This window comes from Monodelphis domestica, chromosome 2 (assembly GCF_027887165.1).
Source record: "Monodelphis domestica isolate mMonDom1 chromosome 2, mMonDom1.pri, whole genome shotgun sequence".
NCBI classification, from domain to species: Eukaryota; Metazoa; Chordata; class Mammalia; order Didelphimorphia; family Didelphidae; genus Monodelphis; species Monodelphis domestica.
The window spans coordinates 56653267-56675081 of NC_077228.1; the positions used below are offsets into that span (position 1 = coordinate 56653267).

General features: G+C 38.0%; 1 protein-coding gene across 1 annotated transcript in view; it reads right to left on the reverse strand.

Moving 5' to 3' along the window:
• RGS5 (regulator of G protein signaling 5) overlaps window positions 1–21815 on the reverse strand; it is a 95064-nt gene that overhangs the window by 27378 nt on the left and 45871 nt on the right. Inside the window, exons 2-3 of the mRNA XM_007480677.3 lie at window positions 17410–17520; window positions 1275–1336 (exon numbers count right to left, since the gene is read on the reverse strand). Of these exons, the coding sequence (XP_007480739.1) occupies window positions 1275–1336; window positions 17410–17520 (173 nt within the window). The remainder of the gene's footprint in view (window positions 1–1274; window positions 1337–17409; window positions 17521–21815) is intronic.

Genomic DNA, 21815 nt, shown 5'->3' on the forward strand with positions numbered 1-21815 from the left:
CTGTCAATCCAGTGAGCCATTTAGCTGCCCCCTCCTCTCTTTTTCTTAAATGTTACTGCCTTTCAAGATTCAGCTCAGGTAGTCTCCATTCTTACTCTATCTTGTATTTACTTACCTGTTTACATGCCATATTTCACTAGGAAAACATAAGCCTGTTGAGGGCAGGGGTTGTTTCTGTTTTGGGTTTGTTTTTTGTCTTTGTAGACACTTAAAAAGTGTTTATTGAACTAAAATGAAATGAAGTACTTGGATAATGATTATAGAGAAATTTCTACACAGAGAATAGAATCAGAAGAAATTGTTGGAAATGGAAGAGAAGTAAATTTCTGGTCAGGAAAAGGGTGAAAAACATCTAATAATTAAAGTTGAATTGGTTATCTTGGGAAGTAGTGTTTTCCCTTTTACTTAAGGCTTTCACAGGACGGCTAGAAGGTCACGTGTTGGGTGTTTTATGAAGGGGACTTTAATCCAAGTACAGGTTGGAGTTGGTGGCTCCTGAGGTCCCTTTCAACACTAAAATTCTGCCTATGGAGGGATTCGGGAGACCCAGGACTAGGAGTTTAGTCTCACTGTTCACACCACAGCTGGAATATTGTATTCATTTCTGGTCACCACACTGGAGAAAATACATTATAGCATGGGAAGCCTTGGATAAATATTTGTTGATCAACTGATCTTGAAGAGGGCAAGTGAAATGCTCAAAGACCTTGAATTCTGGCATATGAGGATTGATGTAGGCAATGGAGATGTTTCAACTGTAGAAGAGAAGGACTTGGATGAGCCGTTATTCAATTACTATGTGGGAAAAGGACTTTGTTCTATTCCATTCAATCAATCAATCTGTTGTTGTGGTTGAATCGTGTCTGACTCTTTGTGACCCCATTGGGGGTTTTCTTGGCAGGGATACTGGATTGGTTTGCCATTTCCTTCTCCAGCTGAGTTTACAGATGAGGGAACTGAGGTAAACAGGATTAAATAACTTGCCCGAAGTCATACAGCTGGGAAGGGTCTGAGACTGAATTTGAACTCATTAAGATGAGTCTTACTGATCTGAAGACCAGCGTACCCAAGCCACCATACCATCAAGCTATCCCCAGTCACAATAAATGTTTATTTAGTGCCTATATATTACCCCCATTTTATAGATATGGAAAATGAGGCAGAGAGGTTAATTGATTTATCCAGGGTCATAGTGCTAGTAATTGTTTAAGGTAGAATTTAAACTCCATTTTTCCAGACTCTGGGGCTTAGTGCTAATAGCAGCCAGGACTTACAGTTGTTCTGCAGAAGCTTCTCCAAGGAATCACGCCACTGTAAAGCCTCTTCTGGTGATGGCCTAAAGTCAAAGGAAGAAAATGAAAAGAGTGAAGACTATGAGTGGAGAGTTAAACATATGTAATTTCTTTTTTAAAAACCCTTACCTTCCACCTTAGAATAAATATGGTGTATTGGTTCCAAGAGAGAGAGAGAGCAGTAAGGGCAGGCAGTGGGGGGTTAAGTGACTTACCCAAGGTCACACAGCTAGGAAGTGTCTGAAGCCAGATTTGAACCCAGGACTTCCTCTCTCTGGGCCTGACACTCAATCCACTGAGCCATCCAACTTCCCCCAGACATACATAATCTTGATCAATTAAGGGGACTCTTCTGCTTTGCCCTCATCAGCAAGATAGACTTGCTCTTCCAGTTCTAGAGTTGGATGTGTGCTACTGTTCCCACAGGGCCTTCCTTGGTCACCCTGGGACCTCCTTTGTGACATGAATGGCCCAGTTTAGGAGTTCATCTCTGGGGCCTTGGGAAACTGCATCGTATATTTTCCTTTTATCCCATCACAGTCTCTATCCCAGAATCATAGGATATTAACGCTGGAAGAGACATGATGAATCATCGGATGTAACCTCCTTATTTTACCAAAGGAAAAATAGAGGCCCAGAAAAGTCCACTGACTTGGGGTGATGCCTCTCTGGTGGAATGTTTCTCGGGACTCACATTACCGTATCTGACCAGGACCATGCTCTCCAAAAAGCTCTGACCGAATAAACACGGCTTCGCCCAGTTGTCCCGCTCTGGAGACTAAGCCTCTGCTTCCACCACCAGTGCAAACCACATTCCTTCCCCAAAAAGAGGTCATCTCTGGCAGGCTGCGCCTGGGTAGTGACCTTCTCAGAACTTAGCTGGACTGGCCCTTGGACAGTCTCTGGAAGCTTCTCAGTTTAGTGAAAGCTGCCCAGGAGGATGGCTGTGTTCTATTGGTAGATCCCCCCAATACTCAGCGTTGCTGCTACCCTATGGGAAAGCATCATAAGACAAGTCTCGTGAATATCATCACCTCCTCAGCTGTCCCTGGTAGAGTGAGAGAATCACTGAGTCAGCTAAGGACCTGGGCTTGGATTCCAGAGTTATCAACAGTGTCACCAGAAGCAAATTATTGATTATCTCTGAGGCAGATGGCCAATACAGTGAATAGAATGTCAGACCTGGAGTAAGGAAAACTCATCTTCCTGAGTTCAAGTCTAGACTCAGATGCTTTCTAGCCGTGTGACCCTGGACAAATCACTTAAGCCTGTTTGCCTTACTAGTTAGGTGGTGCAGTGACTAACTTGTCACATTTAGAATTGAGAAGACTCCACCTCAAATCTAGCCTCAGACACTAGCTTTGTGTTCATGGGAGAGCTTCTGTTTGCCTCAGTTTCCTCATTTGTAAAATAAGCTGGAAAGGAAATGGCAAACCACTCAAGTATCTTGCCAAGAATACCCAAATGGATCATAAAGAATTGGACATGTCTGCAACGATTGAATGATAGCAACAATACAGAAAAATCATGGATGACTTGACTTTTCTCATTACAGTTGGATAAAGTGGAGACCAAAGGCTAAGAAAAGAATAAAGTATCATTTAAAAAAAAAAGCAAACATGTTTACCTTCTGTCTTAGAATCCATACCAAGACCTGATTCTAAGGCTGAAGAGCAGTAAGGACTATCTATAATACTTGCTCTATAAAGAAGCTGAAATAAGATCATTGATATAAGGCACTTTGGAAACTATAAAGCCCTGTTACAGATGTGGATTGCTATTCTGAAAGCTAAGACCTTCACAAAAGGCAAGGTAACCATGCGATGGGATGAGAGCCAAAGGATTCTGTTTTCTCCACTTTGGGAGTGAGAAGTGGGGGCAGATCAAGAGGAATGCCTGGTCCTGAAGCCCAGTCTCCTTTCACCATTTTAACTGCCACCATCTCTCTAGATTTTGAGGTCATCAAATAACAAGTAAATACTCCAATTTTTCTTGTTCTTCTCACTTCTAACAGAAAAGTAAACATTTTGCATATGTATGAGAAACACGATTAGCATTTAGATATTTTTGTATTATTCACTTCTCACATAAAGAGAGACACCGTAGTGGAGTAGAAGAGAAAAGCATTCAACTTGGAGCTCTCTATTAATACAAGCAAACTATAGACGGAATAAAATAGGGGAAGGTAGTCTCAGAGGGAAATCAGGAAGATTAAGGAGGGTTGAGACAGGTTTCTTGCAGAAAGTGAGATTTTAGTTGAGGCTTGAAGGAAGCCAGATAAGGTAGGAGGAGGTGGAGATGTGGAAGGAGGGAGCTCCAGGTATGTGGGATAGATTGTAAAACTAAATGTGCAGAGGCAGGAGATGGAGGGTCAGGTACAAGAAATATCAAAGAGACCAGTGGCACTGGATTGCAAAGAACTTTACAGGAACTAAGTATAAGAGCCTGGATAGATAGAAAAGGGTTAGGTTGTGGAGAGTTGTAAAAGTCTAAAAGAAGATTTTATATTTGATCCTGGAGTTAAAAGGGAGCTACTCAGATTTGTGAATGGGTAGAGGGTCAGGGTGGTGGTGGAGAATGATGTGCTCAAAACAGAGCTTTAGAAGATCCATTTGAGAGCTCTAGTAGAGGATGAATTGGAGACCAACTGGAAGGTGACAGAAATAGTTCAGGTATAAAGTGATGAGGGTGATGAGACAATGAGCAGCTGGAACACAGTGGTGACCAGGGTCACAAAGCTAGTGTCTGAGGGCAGATTTGAACCCAGGATCTCTCATCTGGAGGCTGGGCTTTCTATCCACTGCATCACTTAGCTGCCCCTTGAGAGAAGTTAGGGTGGTAGAAATGACAGGATATGACAATTAGTTGGAGATGGAAAGTTAGAGAGAATGAGAAATTGTGAATGGCACCTAGAGTAGGAACCTGGTAACTGGGATGATGGTGCTACCCTTGACAGTAATAAGGAAATGAAAAAAAATGGCAAGGTTTTGGGGGGTGGAGATAATGAGTTCAGTTTTAGACATGTTGGTTTTAAGATGTCTTTGGATATCTTGATCTAGATATCCAAAGACAATAAAAGATTCAGAGGGCTTTGAGAGTAGGGAATCAGTTAAGGCTGCCTGAACAGAGTTTTGAAGGAAGTTGTGGATTGTAAGAGACAGAGAAAAGGAGAGGGGCCATTTAAGGTAAAGGAGAAAGCCCATATAAAGACAAGGACATTAAAAGTAGGAACTGGGGTAATAAAGGGGGAGGAGGGAGGTCAGCTGAAAGATGTTTCACCACAATAAAGAATGAAGCAGGCAATATAAAATACCAGGGAATCTACTTACCAAGACAAACATAGGGATTATATGAACATAACTACAAAACACTTTTCATACAAATAAAACTAGATCTAAACAATTGGAAAAACATTCATTGCTCATGGGTAGGATGGGCTAATATAATAAAAATGACAATCTTACCTAAATTAATTTACTTATTCAGAGCTATGCCTATAAAATGACCAAAAAGCTTTTTTATAGAATTAGAAAAAAATGATTACAAACTTCATCTGGAAGAACAAAAGACTAAGGATATCAAGGGAATTAGACAATGAAAAAAATGTGAAGGATGGAGACCTAGCATTACCAGATCTCAAACTGTACTATAAAGCAGTGGTCATCAAGTTTAGATCAACATCTCACACCCTATACTAAGATGAATTCAAAATGGGTAAATTACTTTAATCTAAAGAGGGAAATTATAAACAAATTAGTTGAACATAGAATAGTATAACCTGTCAGATCTATGGGGAAAGAAAGAATTTAAGAACAAGCAAGAGATAGAGAACATGACAAAATATAAAATGAACAATTTTGATTATATTAAATTAAAAAGTTTCTGTACAAACAAAAGCAATGAAGCAAAAATTAGAAGGGAAGCAACAAATTAGGGGGGAATTTTTATAACAAAAACCCCTAAGAAAGGTCTAATTTCTCCAATTTATATAAAACAGGAAAAATAAATTAAAGGGAGTAAACTTGGGGGTATTAGAAAAGTTACAAGCAGAATATATATAGTAGCGAGTTTTAAATGCTTAGCTGTTGGTTTTATATTTTATTGTAGAGATAATTGGGAACCATTAAAGATTTATGAACAGGAGGTTGATGTAACCTGATTTCTGCTTTAAGATCATCAATTTGGCAGCTTTATTGAAGATGCATAATGATTAGGGGGGAATGGGAACAGAAAGATAAATTAACAGGCTTTTATAATTAGAGAAGCAGAATCATTTAATTAGACTCAGGTCAACAACAAAAGGTTCTGAATATAGAGATTTGGATGCATTTACATAGATGGTAAGCTAAATGGCACAGTGGATAGAGTGTTAGGTCTGGAGTCAGGAAGACTCAAGTTCAAATCCAGCCTCAAAAGTTTTCTGTGTGTCTCTGGGCAAGTCAACTAACCCTCTTTGTCTCAGTTTCTCATCTGTAAAATGAGCTGGAGATAGAAATGACAAACCATTCCAGGATCTTTGCCAAGAAAACCCCAAAAGGCATCATACAGAGTCAGATACAATTAAAAATGACTGAGCAACAACAACATAGAGGTGACGATTGCAATCTTGAGACCTGATGAGTTTACCAAGAAGTAAAGAGAAAAGATTAGAAGACCCATGACTGAGCCTTGTAGGACAAACCACCCCTAATAATTGTCATGGGATGATGGTCTAGCAAAGGATGCAGAGAAGTAATGGTCAGACAGGTAGAGAAGAAAAAAAAAAGAAAAAGCAATGTTCTGAAGTCAATGGAGGAGATAGCCAACTCCTCCAGAAAGAGGAGACAATCAAAAGCTTCATAAGATATACAGAAATCACATAGAATAAAGAATCTGCGAGAAAAAGCCACTGACTTTATTAAATCATCAGAAACCTGGAAGAAAGCAATTTCATTTGAGTAGTTGGGTTAGAAGGATGTTTGGAAGAAGTTTTGAAGTAGGTGAGAAGCTGCAAGCAAAAAGTACAGATGATTCTTTCAAGGATTCTGAGTGAATGAAAGGGATATATAATTCCTTGGAGGGGATGGTAGGTTTAAGTGAAGAATTTTTTTTCTTAAACCCTTACCTTCTATTTTAGGATGAATACTCTAAGTTAGAGAAGAGTGGTAAGGGATAGGCAATGTGGGTTAAGTGACATGCCCAGGATCTGTGTGATCACAGCTAGGAAGTGTTTGAGGTCACATTTGAACCCAGCACCTCCTATCTCTGGGTCTGACTCTCAATACACTGAGCCACCCAGGTGCCCCCTAGGATCTTTTTTAAAGAAAAGAAGACCTAGATATACTTTTAGTAATTAGTGGAGAAGTGAGTAGATGAAGAGGGGGAGAGAAAGAGAGAGAGAGAGAGAGAGAGAGAGAGAGACAGAGACAGACAGACAGACAAGACAGACAGACAGACAGACAGAGATGGAGGGGGAAGAGAGAGGGAGAGGGGGAGAGCGAAGTCAGGAAAGAGATGGAGAGAGTTACAAGTTTCTTTAGGTTGGTGGTATGGGGCTGCCAAGGATTTTGAACAGGTGGTATATAATAAAGTTTATATAGCATTTTAGGATCTGCAAAACATTTATAAATATTAGCTCATTTGATCCTCACCAACAGCCCTGGGAGGTAGGTGCTATTATTATCCTCATTTACAGATGAGAAAATAGAGGAAGACAGAGGTTAAGTGATATGCCCAAAGTCAGTAAGGGTTTGAGGCAGGATTTTAACTTGGGTCTTCCTGACTCCAGGCCCAGTAATCTATCCAAAAACAGAACACCTTAAATGAGGAAAGTCTGCTGAGGGATGGTAATAAAGGAAATGGTCTGGATGTGGAAATGAGAAGTAATAAATGTGTCTCTTTTCCTTCTGTTCCAGGATGGCATTAGAGCATAAGAAAAGGGATCCTGTCAAGGAGAATTAAGAATGCAGTGTGCTCTGGGGAAAGCCAGGTGGGAAAGAAAGCTGTAGGAAGAGATTTGGGGCAAAGTATGGGACTTGAAAATAGGTGCTCATCAAATTGTGGATGGATGGATGGATTGGCTAGGTAAGTCCAGGCAGAAGGATTCTCTGTCTCTGTCTCTCTCCCTCTCTGTCTCTCTCTCTCTGTCTCTTTATCTCTCTCCCTCCCTCCCTCTCTCTCTCCTTCTCTGTCTTTGTCCGTCTCTGTCTGTCTTTCTCTGTCTTTCTCTCTCCCTCCCTCCCTTCCTCCCTCTCTCTCTGTCTCCCTCCCTCTCTCTGTCTCTCTCCCTCTCTGTCTCTCTCTCCCTCCTCCAGTTAATATTAAGGTGTCTCAGTAAGGAGCTATCACATGAGCAGGGACATGGGGCTTGAGTGTGTTACCATATCCAATTTGTCTCTAATGGGCTTTTGAAAACTAGGCTAATGGTCAATAATGGTAGCACATCACAGCCAAAATTAAATCCCTGGAAGGGACATCTGCACAATCTGCCTGGGGTTTAAATTAGCCCAGATTGATTTAAGGACACAAAGTCAAGCAGGATGCATCTCCCACAGCATGAGGCTTGGTTTTCTGATTACCAGCCCAGGAAGTACCTAAGTTCATTTTGTCCCAATTCTCTGAACCCCGGTCCACTCATCAAGCCTGGACTTTGGAAATAAAAGAGTTGCAGATCAAAGTGACCAGTAAACACCCTGGTTTTTAAGGTCATGGTGGACTCTAATTCTCGAGGTGGTAAATATAATGGAGAAGGTATGTTGGATGTTGGTGGAGAAAGTGACTGGTCAAAAATACCAATAGTCTGACGGTGAATAAATGAAAGATCAAATAAAAACATTTTATGGATATCAAACCAATTCTTCTAGGGATGGCCTGGATAAATGAAATTTGCAGAAAACCTCAAATCCCTGTGTTTACTCATTATCTCAATGGCTACCATCAGTACTTTTACCAGAGCTGTTTGCAAGGGACCAAAAGGACAAGATGGAAAAACTGAAGTGGAGTTCATTCAATGGCACATTTTGTTCTCTTCTTGCTCCCTCTCAGTGATTGGAACCACTTGCAACCAATTCATTAGTCAACAAATATTCTTGGGCACCAATAATTTGCTCAGTGTCCTTCTAGCTTCTGAGGAATACAAAATAAGTATTAGGCTAAATTTATATTTTTCTCTACTTGTTTCTTCTTGAACTAGTTGGCAATATTCACCAGGACTGAGCTCAAGCCTTGTCCTTCTTTGTGTCCCCAACTTTCCTGATGCTCAGCACTGATTAAGTTGCAGGCACTCAAAAAAGGGGGTGCAGAGAAGAGATCCACATGACTGAAAGGGTCAAGGAAAACTTAAAAACTGTAATTCTTGAGCTGGGCCTTGGAGAAGAGACCAAGTCTGTTTAGGCACAGAGAAAGGGGGAGACTATTTCAGACACGGAAAATAAATATTTATGGGACTCTTCTACTTTTGTGAAGTGTGCTTCCATGACTAATTTAAATCTCATAGTCTCTTCCTATCCTTATCTTCCTTCTGGTAGGAATTCTGATGTGGTGAATGGTAAAAACAAAATAAAACTAATTTCCAAACAGGGATCAGAGGGAAGAATCTTGACTCTTGAACAGCTTATAAAACATATAAAGAATCCCTTGAATGTTTGTATCATAAACTTGGATGAGCAGCCTACTCATAATTTCATTTTCTGGTGATTCTTGGTTTCATTTCCAGGGAAGAATGAGTTATCGAGGCCTTGATTTTCCATTTAATGTGCACAAACCTCTTCATTGTTACACTTTTATATCTTTCATTATATCTATTTGGTTCTCCTAAGAATATCTAAGTTAGGTTTCACAGTGGTTATATATAGGAAACAAGTAATTGATAAAAGAATGTGGGCAAAAATTGCCAGGAAAATTGACAAGATAATCTGTAGGGCCGTTCCATCTCTTCTAATTCCATTACTTTTTCTCAGCTTTTTTGTTTATTTTTCTTTTATCAACAAGATATCATCCTTTCTTTCGAGACTATAATTGAAATAGGTTGGCATTCTTCAAGTGGTATAATTTAAGGCACTCAGAAGATTATTGATCCTCCCCATCCCCACCTCACCCCCAAAATCTTTCTCAAAGGCCTGTGATTAGAATACAAAACTGAAGCCCTCTCTTTGTAATTAGTTTTATGAAGTCCTTATCCTTTGGCTCAGGAGGGACCCTGTCTGAGAATAATATGAGCTTAAAAAGGAAAAAAGGTGATAAAAGCAGGGAGAGATGGAAAGGGGAGGACAAAGGTAAGGAATTAGTGTTTATATAGTGCCAGGCACTGTGATGAGTGCTATACAAATACTGTCTCATTTGAAAAGGGGAGGCAGGAACAGGAAGGAATAATTGGGGTACTACCAGTCAATTTCGTAATTCTGCCATGCATTTGTCATGCTCTTCTTTTTCAAATCCTTTATCAAAATTATATTCTAAATAATAATTTAGATGCCTATTGCACATTAATCAATAGTATTTCCCAATGTAAACTCTTAAAAATGACCTTTTAATTAATAAATTAAGGAAAGGGACAGATTCATTAATGCAACAAATACTTATCAAGCCCTGTAGGGAAAACACCCCAATGATCTCCTTCAAGAACCTTTAAACCTACTAAAGAACAAACTCATGCACACAGTCACATAAATATTTATATGCATATAAGTATATTATTTATACACAAACATGCATAAATATATCTTCATCCCATTATAATGTAAAATAATTGAAGAAATTGTGTTTTTTTCTTGTATTTTGTATTCTCAGTACTTTTCACAGTGCCCATCCTAAATGCTTACTAAATGTTCTATCTATTTATCTATCTATCTATCTATCTATCTATCTATCTATCTATCTATCTATCTATCTAATCTCTCTCTATCTCTATCTATCTATCATCTATTTCTATCATTCATCTATCTATCTACCTAGCTATTGCTAAAGGATTTACAAATTTATATTGTGACTTTGTTGAGGTGACATCCCATCTCTCTCAGGCCTTTTACTCAACAATAATCTATATTTCAGTCTCTAAACACTACTCATTTGTTTATTCCTTTTTCTGTCCTCTTTACTCTCTTTTGAGGGCCACTGATGGGCCCTTCATCATTAAATTCAGTGATTTTTTCTCATTCATCTTCCTTGACTTCTTATATTCCAAAACTTTATTATTTAGTGCTTCTCTTCTTTCTTCTTGCAACTATTCCCTTTTATGCAAACTCTTTTACTGTTGTTCTGTCCTGAGTCTTCTACACATTGGACTACCCTTTCAGCATCCCCTTTATTGATGCTTTTCCCTCTTAATTTTACATATTTCCCAAAGTAGTTCTTTCCCTAACTCCCCTCTCCCCTTCAAAGGAACTTAGGGAAAGAAATACTTTGGGAAATATGTAAAATTAAGAGGGAAAGCATCAATAAAGGGGATGCTTAAAGGGTAGTCCAGTAAAACCCAGTGGAATTGCGTGTCAGCTACGAGAGAGGGTTGGGGGAAGGGGAGGGAAAGAACATGAATCTTGTAACCATGGAAAAATTTTCTAAATTAACTAATTAAATAAAATTTTCCAAAAATATAAGAATAAAAATAAAATGGTAGTCCAATGTGTAGAAGACTTAGGACAGGACAACAGTAAAAGAGAGTGCATAAAAGGGAATAGTTGCAAGAAGAGTAGTACTAAATAGTAAAGCTATGGAAGATGAAGAGAAGTCAAAGAAGATGACAAATGAGAAAAAGACACTGAATTTAATGATGAGGGGTCTATCAGGGGCCCTCAAAAGAGAGTAAAGAGGGAAGAAAAAGGAATAAACAAATGAGTTGCATATGGGGACTGAAATATAGATTATTGTTGGGTAAAAGGCATGGGAGAGATGGGATGGCACCTCAACAAGGTCACAAGATAATAGAATTATGCAGTCTAAGAGTTGGAAGGGATCTGAGAGTTAATTTAGTTAAACACTCTCATTTTACTGCTATTGATATCAGTATGGAGATCCAGAGAGATTGAGTCAAGTTTACCCAAGGTTACATAGACCATAAATAAAACTGGAAGGGAGGCATCATGGTTTAAAAGAAAGATTGTTGTAAATGAAGTCATGAGATCTGAGTTAAAATCCTGGGTCTGTGATCTCCTACCTAAATAACCCTGAGCAGTTCACTTAACCTATGAGGGGTGCAGTTTCTTCATATATAAAATGAAAGAACCATATACCTTCTAAGCTCCCTTTCACTTCTAGATTTATTGCTCCTAAGGTATAGAACTAGTATTTGAATCCAAGGCTTCTGAAAGGCAAAGGACAGTGTCTAGTGCAGGGAAGACCTAAGCATGTTCGTCTCCAAAGAGGAAGAAGACAATGAGAACAGATTGAGGATGTAAAAATTAGAAGGTGGATCAATGTCTCAGAAGAGGTGGGAGGGGACAGAGTCAAGGTAATGGTGTTAAACTTCAAAGGGAAGAGAACTAAAGAAGGGAGAAGATATGGGTGACAATAGGGAGATATTTCAAGGGAGAGAGGAGGAAACCTAAAGAATGTCCCATCAATCTCAATCCTCATTTAGTGGATAAACTGAACTGCTAACAGTAATGGCATGAGGGGAGAGATTCGAGTGGGAGTTTGAGAGTGGAAAAGGTCTAAAACATCAATTCCCTGTGGGGAACATGATTATGAGTCATAGAAATGTCTTCTGGGGATAAGTGCTATTTTCCAAAACAATTCAAGCTCCCAGAAGAGACTGGAGGTAGGGGGAGAGGAGCAAAGGGGATAAAGGGAACACATAAACTATTAGAAGTGGACAAGCAGCCCTGTGGTTTGGGTTTGCTTACAATAGCAAGCCCTTTCTGTCTGAATCTAGGCCAGGATTAGTAAAATAGTTCAGGGTTGTGTATAGTCTACTGGCATTAAAGATATCAAAGCAGGAAGCATGATAATGCATTAAAAATTTTAAAGTAGGTTCTAACAGATCAATAATTGTCTCTCTGTTTACTTTGAAATGGGAGGCTATGGTCTATGGCTGCCTCAACCTCAGCTAAGAAAGTTGGTTTTATAATCCAATGACCACTCCACATTGATGAGTTTCTTTTTTTATAAAGGCAGAAAACTCAATTATGTCTCCCTTCCTGTGGCTAGTATCACTTTGAAGAAATAAAAGGAGAAGAGTGAAAATAAGCACTTAGATTGATGGGGAAAAATAGATTAAAAATAATAGCCTTCATCTTCCCACCCAAAACTTTCAATTCTATATTAATTTAAAAGCTACTTGGACAAAAGAGTTCACCAATTTGTACAAATACAGGTTTCTCTTTCATGTATGAGTAGGTGGGAAGAGATTCCTGTTATCAAGCCTTTTTATTTCTTCCCAAAAGCCTTAGGTAAGAGACTCACAGATAGACAAGACTTTTAGAAATAAGAGTCCTTGGAAATCATCTGGTTCATCTGTTCATTTCACAGATAAAGAAAATGGAGTGTAAGGTCAGTAGTCAATTGATATATCTTTACTAAGAGCTTACTATATTCCTTAGCACTAATAAAAAAGAAAACTTAAAAAAAAACCTCATTCTTTGACTCCAGATGCTTATATTTTAAAGGGGGAGACAGCATAAACAAAAATCTGTAAATATCAGATAAAAATGTAATACATGGATAGTAATTACAGAGAGGAATGCACCGGCCGGAGAGGGTGAGAAATGAGAAATGAGAAAGAGTCTACTGAAGGCCACCTGAAGAAAGTGGTTTTTGAGCTAAACATTAAAGGAAGCCAGAGATTCTGAGAGGCAGAGAACATCCTACATATGAAGGATGGATATTGGCAGAACTGGGACTAGAACTCCTGATCTTCCTACTCCTAGTCTCATATTCATACTACGTCTCTAGGCTTCCTTTCCAGGCTACATCCCTAAAATCATCTCCATTAACAGATGAGGTAGCTTAGACAGTTTCTGTACTTATTGTAAATATTTTTCCTAGGGACCCAAAAGGAAAGGGTGGAGATGACTAAGAAAGAGCATGGCGTTAAACTTAGATTGGGCCAATGTAATTGGGGAGTAAACTGAGGCAGCTTTATAATTTTTTTACAATGAAGATACAAAGAGATCACAGGAAGAAGAAAAGGTCCAATATGTCCCACAATATTTTTTGCAGCTTTTTCTGTGGTGGCAAGGAGCTAAAAACTATTAGGGTAAACATTAGTTAGGGAATGGCTAAACAAATGATAATACTAAAATAATAAAATATTATTGCACTCTGAGAAATAATTAGGGTAATCTATTTCAGGGAAATCTGGGAAGATTTTTATGAACAGATACCGAATAAAATGAGCAGAACCAGAATAACAACTTATACTATAACAACAATATTGTAAAATGAACAATTTTAAGAAACTTGAAATATATGATCAAATAAAATTTCATTCACAATTCCAGGTGAAGATTACTATGATGATGAATGCTACCCAACTAGGCAAATTGTTTAAGTCTTATTTGCCTTCATTTCCTCAATTATAAAATGAATATAATAATAGCATCTATCTTCAAGGGTTGTTGTGAGGATCAAATGTAATAATATTTGTAAAGGGCTTAGCCCAGAGTTGGTGATATATAAATGCTAGCTATTGATATTATTAGTATTATCATTACCTTTTAATAGAGATAATGAAACATATTTTGGGACATGGTCATTATAGGAATTTGTTTTGCTTAATTATGCATATTTGTTATAAGAGTTTTGTTTTTCCACCAAGGGCAGGGGAAAAATTGGAGAGAGAGAAAATAATGCATGTCAACTAGAAAAATATAATTTACAAAAACATAATAGGCATAGATATTATACATTGGGTTCAAGAACTCAGATGCACAAGGACAAAGTGGAGGATAGAAGTTTATCTGAAAGAGGTATATGGATATGAATGGGCATTGAGTTCAAGAGGCAGCTGTTGTGGGATAGATACAGATGTGACCTCAAAGGCTGGCAGACCTGCATTTCAGTTCTACCTCTTGACATATACTGGCTGTAAGACCTTAGATAAACTATTGCACCTCTCAATGTCCTAGGCATCTCTAAACCTATTAAAGTGCAGAGAGGGTATTCATCTGCATTGGTAGAGAGTTAGAATTGATGTCACTCATCTGACAAAAATAATAATAATTCAACATGACACAATGGTGTGATACAATAGCCCCAAAAGTTAAAATAACAATCTGGACATATTTTAAGGACATTGATAAGGTAAGGTGTTCAGAGGAGGGTAGCCAAGGTACTGAAAGTTCTTCTGCAACTGGCATATGAGCATGGGTTAAAGGAAATGGGAATGTCTCGGGAGAAACATAGATATCTTTATGTATTTGAAAGACTTTCATATGGAAGATAGATTAGCTTTGTTCTGCTTTGCCTCTAAGGCAAAACTAGGAACAGTGGGTACTTGAGGTAAAGAAAAACATCCTACAAATTATTCATCCAGGAGCAACCTAGGAGTAGTTGGTTTTCCATGAAAGGTCAGATGGCCATTAGTTAGGTGTTGTTTTAGGAAATGGGTTTGTTCACATAAAAGTTGGATTAGATGCCTCTGAGGTCTCTTCCAACGCTGAAATCTTATGAGAGTTTCTTGGTCATATCATTTCCTGTCTGTAGATAGCCTGTGCTCTAAAAAGAGAGACCCAATTATCTTTCCCTAAGGAGCCTTTCTACATGTATTAAGTCCATTGATCCTTTTGTTCTAGTGTATAAAGAAATTGAGGTCCTAAGAGAGGTCCCCATTGCAATGCACCTTCTAATATTAACCACAATGGCCAGAACCCAGATTTACTGAGTTTCATTTCCATTTTCTTTCCAAGAATGGAAAGAAATATGGAAAGTCCAATGGAAGAAAATTTGTATTCAAATATCTGTTCTACTTCTCATTGCTGCTACTACTACTACTACTACTATTGCTGCTGCTGCTGCTGCTACTACTACTACCTGACCTTAAACAAATAATTTGACTTCCATAGTTCTCAGTTTACTCATCTTGAAAATCCAAAGATTAAGCTAGATAAACCCGACATTTGTCATCAAGTAGAAAAAGGAATTAGTTAAGATATATTTTAGTTGGTAGAAATCTAATAGGTCCTTTAATTCTTGACCAATTCCCAGTTTTCATTCCCATCTTTTTTCTTATAAGGGGAACATCAGTTAAAGTGCATTTTAAGGCCATCATGTCTAGCCCAGACTTTCCTAGGGATTTCCCAGATTCTTAAAAACCCCTTGGAATCTTTCATGAAATAAGGAAATGAATGTGGTTGTAACTCTTCAATTATAATGGCTTACTGAAACCACATGATATATCAATATTACAGAGTCAAGTAGGTAAAGAGACAAATATGCCGAAGTTGTTTATCACTGAATGGAAGGACAAGGGCGGGGATTTTTATACCGAGAAAATTGTTCCATTTATTCTAAATTAAAACATTTTAATTTGCGGTGTAATCTTGGCTTAAGCATTCTCCTGATTCTCTAGTCTGTTAAACCATGGAGTGTTTGGATTTATTTCAGCTTGAAATTTCTATAAATCCTCTCTCATCTCTATTAAACCACACAGTGCCTGGATTTGTTTTAGCCAGAAAATTCTATAAATTCTATTAAAAATGTATGTAGCTCATTAAAGTTGACAGTTATTTTTGTCCCTCTCTCAAAAAACTATGAGATAGGTGGTTGAAAGTATTATTATTATCTCTATTTTACATATGTAAATATTAAGCCTTCAAAGGAGTTAATTAGTAAAAATAAAATATAGATAAATAAAAATATGGGAATGTTTTGAAAGATCACATATTTAAAATCTATATGAGATTGTTTACCATTTCAAGGAGACTGGAGAGTTGGGGGAAGAAAGGAGAGAGAGAATTTGAGATTTAATATTCTTCAAAAATGCTAGAAACTGTTTTTACATGTGACTGGGGGGTAATGAAATAAAAATAATGTAGTTAATTAACTGCTAGTCAGATAGATCATGGAACTGACAAATATCACTTCTGAAACTTGAACTTGAATGTTTTAACACCAAAACTATTGCTTTTTCAACTAAACCACAACCACGTATGAGTAAATTCTCTTATTTTTAATCATTCAGAAACACAAATTCAGAATTCCAGAGAATCACAGTTGGAAGAGGCTTCAGAGATTATCCACTCTACCCTATAGCAAGACATAAGAATTCCTCCTACCACATGGCCAATAAATAGGTATCCAGACTCCATTTGAAGAAGACATTTACTGAAGGGAAACCCATTATTGCTGACACAACTCATTCTATTTTGGATGGCTCTAATTGGTAGGAAGATTTTTTTCCCCTTATATGGAGATAAAAACTCTCTCTCCAACTGCCATCCTTTGCTTTAAGTCTCTCTCTCTCATTCTGGTGCCAAGCTGGACAAATCCAATCCCTCTTCTTCATTTGAAGACAGTTAATTCTTCATCTGGAGATTGGTGTCTCCACAATGATTTCTCCAGCCTAAACACCCCAAGTGCCATCAGCTAAACCCATTGTGACTTTAAGGTCTCTCATCATGCCGATCACCCTCTTTGTTCTCTTATTTATTACTAGCCTTCCCTAAATGGGGTGTCCAGAACTGAACATGGTACTCCATATGTGATTGGACAGGGATAATTATATTAGAATTATGACTTTCACAGTCTTGACCTCTATAACTCCCTGGGAAATCTAAGAATATGCTAGTCTGGGTGGACTTTTTGTCCCAGTATCACACCATAGACTGATAATGAATTTACATATAATTGGATTCCCCAGATTTTTTCCCAAACTGTTGTCTACACTATTGGTGGCACTTGTGCCACTGATTTCATTGAACCCAAAAATAAGATTGATGTTGGGAGCCTTTGTAAAGTTTTGGGAGCCACGCCATGGTCTTGAACTTTGTCTCTTCTGTGAGATTGTTCTGTAAATAGTTCACCAACGTCCACTGCTAGATACCATGCAGGAACAATATAAGATGTCTTACGACCTCATTTGCTAGTCAACACTCTTGGAAACTCCCTGAAGGACTAAAGTTGGACTTCTACAGATGAAGGGGGTCATTCATAGCAAAGTGCTTGTGTTCTCAGGGAATGTGGTTGATGCTTGTTTGTTACTCACTTTTGAGTCTTCACAGGCTTTTCTGGCTTGTCAGGATAGGGTATGATCAGGTCAATAGTGGCATCAGGCTTCTGCAGGAGAGTGCCTAACTTTGTCTTAATCTCCTTGGCCCTGCAAGAAAAGAAGCCAGACAGTATAATTTCCCAATAGCTACGCATATGCTTTCACAAAGGGAATTTCTTCATCCAAGATTGCAAACATCAGTGAAATCATACAGCCAAAATTTTAAAGAAAGAAATGAATGAGACATTGGAATATTTTTGCCCTTTTTCAGATTTATAAAGCATTTTAAAATAGAATATCTCATCTGAGACGACTGCAGACCTCAGGAAGTAGGTACTCTAGAGTATTATTAGCTCCGTTTTACAAACTAAAGAAATTGGGCCTGAAAGAGATTGAGAGTACATAATCAGAAGCATCATTGGAACTCAGGACTTCTTGGCTCAGGGTTCAGGCCACTGTACCACATGACCTCTGAAAAAGGCCCATCCAACACTCAAATTCCATTAATCTACTTCATGATTCCTTTGCCTATAACAAGTTATATTAATTTTCATTTAATTGATTCATGGAGCATTTATTGTATGTTTATAGTGTGCAAAGGACTGTGAGAACACACGCAAATGGCATAACCATCCCCTGTGTCATAGGCTATCTTGACTTTTGGCCTGCCACTGGACTTTGATGATTCTGGAAGATAGAGTAAGGCCAATGCCTTCGTGCAATTCTACCTCATTTAAATCCAACTCATACACAAGCAAGACATCATCTTCATGGTGTCAATGGCTCTGATCATATACTCCTTGAAAGCAGGGATTATCTTTTGTATCTGTTCTTTATCACCAGTATTAGGCATAGTTTCTGGTACACACCAAGTGCTTAACTAAATTTTCTTTACAAATGACTGACATTTACTTTTTTTTTCTTCAAGTTGACTAAAAAGCATTTATTAATTAGTATATGCTAGTCAATGAACATTTATTGAGTATCAATTCTGTGCCAGGCATTGTGCTAGGAACTGGGGATACAAATGAAAATATGAGCCAATTCCTGCCTTCAGGGAGTTTACATGCCTAAGAGAAGGTCCCAATCACATTAGACTATCCAGAAGGGCTCTTTTACTGACTGAATACCTGAAGAACAATGTTTTCCACCAGCACCTTGCATAAATGCCTAGATGTGATGGAAATCGTAGGATAGCATATTTAAAGGTCAAATGAATCTTAGAGGCATGTCTTACATACACAAGCCATATAAGTTAATTTTTATGTTCACACATTAAGAAACTGAAGAAACCTACCCAATGTCACACAGAAAGTGGCTGACAAAAGTTGTAATTCAGTCCCAGGTCCTCTGATCCCCCTGGTGCCTTCATCCTTTAGAGAAGATACCTGAGCTCCCACTTAGCCCCATCATTAACCTTTTCAGATGGCTATCACTTTGTCAAGGTTCTGGACTTTAAATAACAATTCATTTTATATTACACTGTAAGCTTGGCAAAATGTTTTCTTCCACATCAACTCTGAAAAGAAGATTTTACAAATATCTTTGTCCTCATTTCATAGATAGGAACCTGAGTCCCATGGGGATATACTTGCCCATGCTCACACAATTAATGTATTAGAACTCTTCATATCACTTGCATGAAGAAGAAACACACGCAGACAAGTCAGATTTGATCTTGACCCAAGAGTCAAGTTTATTATTGGCTTGGGGTAATTTATTCATATTCTTTCCTTTTCATTCTTTTTGTTGCCTAACTGGGGCCATTTAATTGTGGTTAGTTCTGGTCAAAAGTTTGGTGATGGAGTTTGCCTAGATGTGGGCTAGTCAGACAAAGGAGGGTGTGGAAAAGGGAGGTTCCATGTCAAAATGGAGACTTTATGGTTATTCCTGGTTTCCTTGGTGGCTGGTAGACAATATTAAGGGATTCACACATTTGGAATAGGGTAAACCAAGTAAGAAGCCAAGCTCTTCAGAAATGGAATCGTTGGATCATGCATGTAGAGCTAGAAAGGATCTTAGGGGTCAGTCATGAGTCAAGAATAACCCCTCATTTTACATGCAAGGAAACTGAGGCTAAGAGAATTGGAATTATTTGTTCATACCTGGGATTTGAACCAAGTGATTTTAAGTCCCATGTCCTTTCAACTACAGTATAAGGAATTCTCAAGTTAAGCTCAATATAGTCCAAAACCACATTTCGGAGAGTTTATTCATTTCTATGAAGAAAGTATTTGATAGTATTTGATTTGTATTTGATAGTAAATATAATACAGAGTGGTCAGTACCCTGAGCAAACTCATAAAAGATCTATTTAACCCATGATTGGGCATTAGTGTCATATATCTACCATAATTTGGTTAAATAAGTTTTTACAGCCACGCAAGGAAATCTAACCACCATGACACTGAGTCAGTACCATTTTCCCACTGGGAACATGAAATTCAGAAAAATGCCTCTTCCTCATCTCCCCTTTTTTTTCCTTCCTCTAGGCAGCACAGCAACATTGATCATGCAGAATGTCACCAATGGTAGCTCAGCAAACACATCTTTTGCTTTGTTCCATAACCCCCTCTCCCAAGGTTGGATATAATATATATATATATATATATATATATATATATATATATGCTTTTGATAGAAGCTGGAGCTAATTCAATCAAGGTCATGCAGATGATCCACAAGATTATACAATATTTCTATAAATTATTCCCCCAGAGATTCTAAGGAATGCTATTCTATTCCATCTAGTTCCAGAAGCAAAAAATACCAGATTGAAAAACAAATAAAAATCCAAACCATCACATTATTTTTCCCATTGAGAAATGAGCTCAAACTTTTTAAATGTCAAAGACAACCTCTTACATATAAGACGATTTTGCAATTTAAAAATACTGCTATTTTGGAGGCAACCTCTGGCTGTATTTAACCCTGCAGTGGTCATTTTCTCCAACCACATTAGGGTGAAGCTTGTAACAAGAAACAATTTTATTCTTCCCTCTGGTTTTCCCTTTGTTTTGTAAAGAAAAAGCTGTTTGGAAATAAAAATCAATTGAAGTCCCTAGGTGAAGAATTTAATTAATGTCTCAGGGAAAAGAAATACTCTCTGGATGACTCAGATCACCCATTTCAAGTTCAAATGGGGTGTGAATAATTCTAAAGCTGCCCTGGATGGAATCTGTACTTGGGAAGGAGAAAACATACTATCTGAGAAATCAAATTACAAAATGGCCCCAGGACCCCATTAGCCAGGCCTGCTCATGGGTGAGTTGAAAGGCAGTTATCACTTTAAATTCTCCAAATAGGGAAAGTTATTCTTGACAATAACTTAAGCCAAAAGAAAACTTGATTTAAAAAGAAAAAAAATAAACTGCTTTGAGACCACAGATGCCACTGAGATTGAGCTGAACCTCACATTATTCTTTATCTACTTCAGACCTTTCATTTTACAAATGAGGAAATCTAGGCCCAGAGAAATCATGAGATTTACACAGTCACACAGCTAGTAAATACTTGAACTCAAGGTTGAAGCCAATGATGATTCCAGGGAAATACTACATCATGCTTCTCATAAAAGAGAAGAGGGAATACTTGGCCTAGATAAAATACATTCTTGCTAAAACCATGTGCCCATTGGGTACTTCATAATTTATGCATAGCTTCAATTAGCCTTCTATGGCATACAATCTTACTAGAGAGTCTTGGAAATAGGACTGTGGGTCAACAATAGCCACAGGGAGTGTCTGATGAAGATCAAATACAGGATCTTTATTCATTGAGAGAAAGTCACTGAAATCTGAGATGATTCCACAGATGACCAATATATGGAAACCTGAAGCAACATCCAACACCAGGTTCCTGATAGAGATTCTCAGATACACCTGGAGAAAGAGGATCTGGGGGAAATTTCCTGGAAACTCTTACAAAACCAAACGATTTCCATTTTAGAGGGAAACTCTAACCTCAAAGTAGTACTTTGTGTTCTCTCTGCTCACCATGTAACAGATAGCCCTTGAAGGGTCAATCCACATTAGGATGATTGATTCTGAGCAAATGTCACATTACTTGTTTTAGGTGGGAATGGCATGAAATGACTTCATACATAATAGTGTATCATATTTCTTGCCCTCTCAAAGAGTGGGAGAGAGGAGTAGGAAAAGGGAGAGAATTTGGAACTTAAAAATGAAGAAAAACTAGCAAAAATAAAATAAATTGATGTGAGAGATTTGGGGGAGTTTGTTTATAATTCACTTCTTATCCTTGGGTTAATTTACTTCCTGTTAACTCTTTTTATTCCATTATATTAAGTAATCAATGGTTCATTCTCCTTGGCAGAGGAAACAGAAGTGAGGGGAAAATCGGGCAACATTGCCTTTTATCTCATCAGGTATCCCAAGATATCT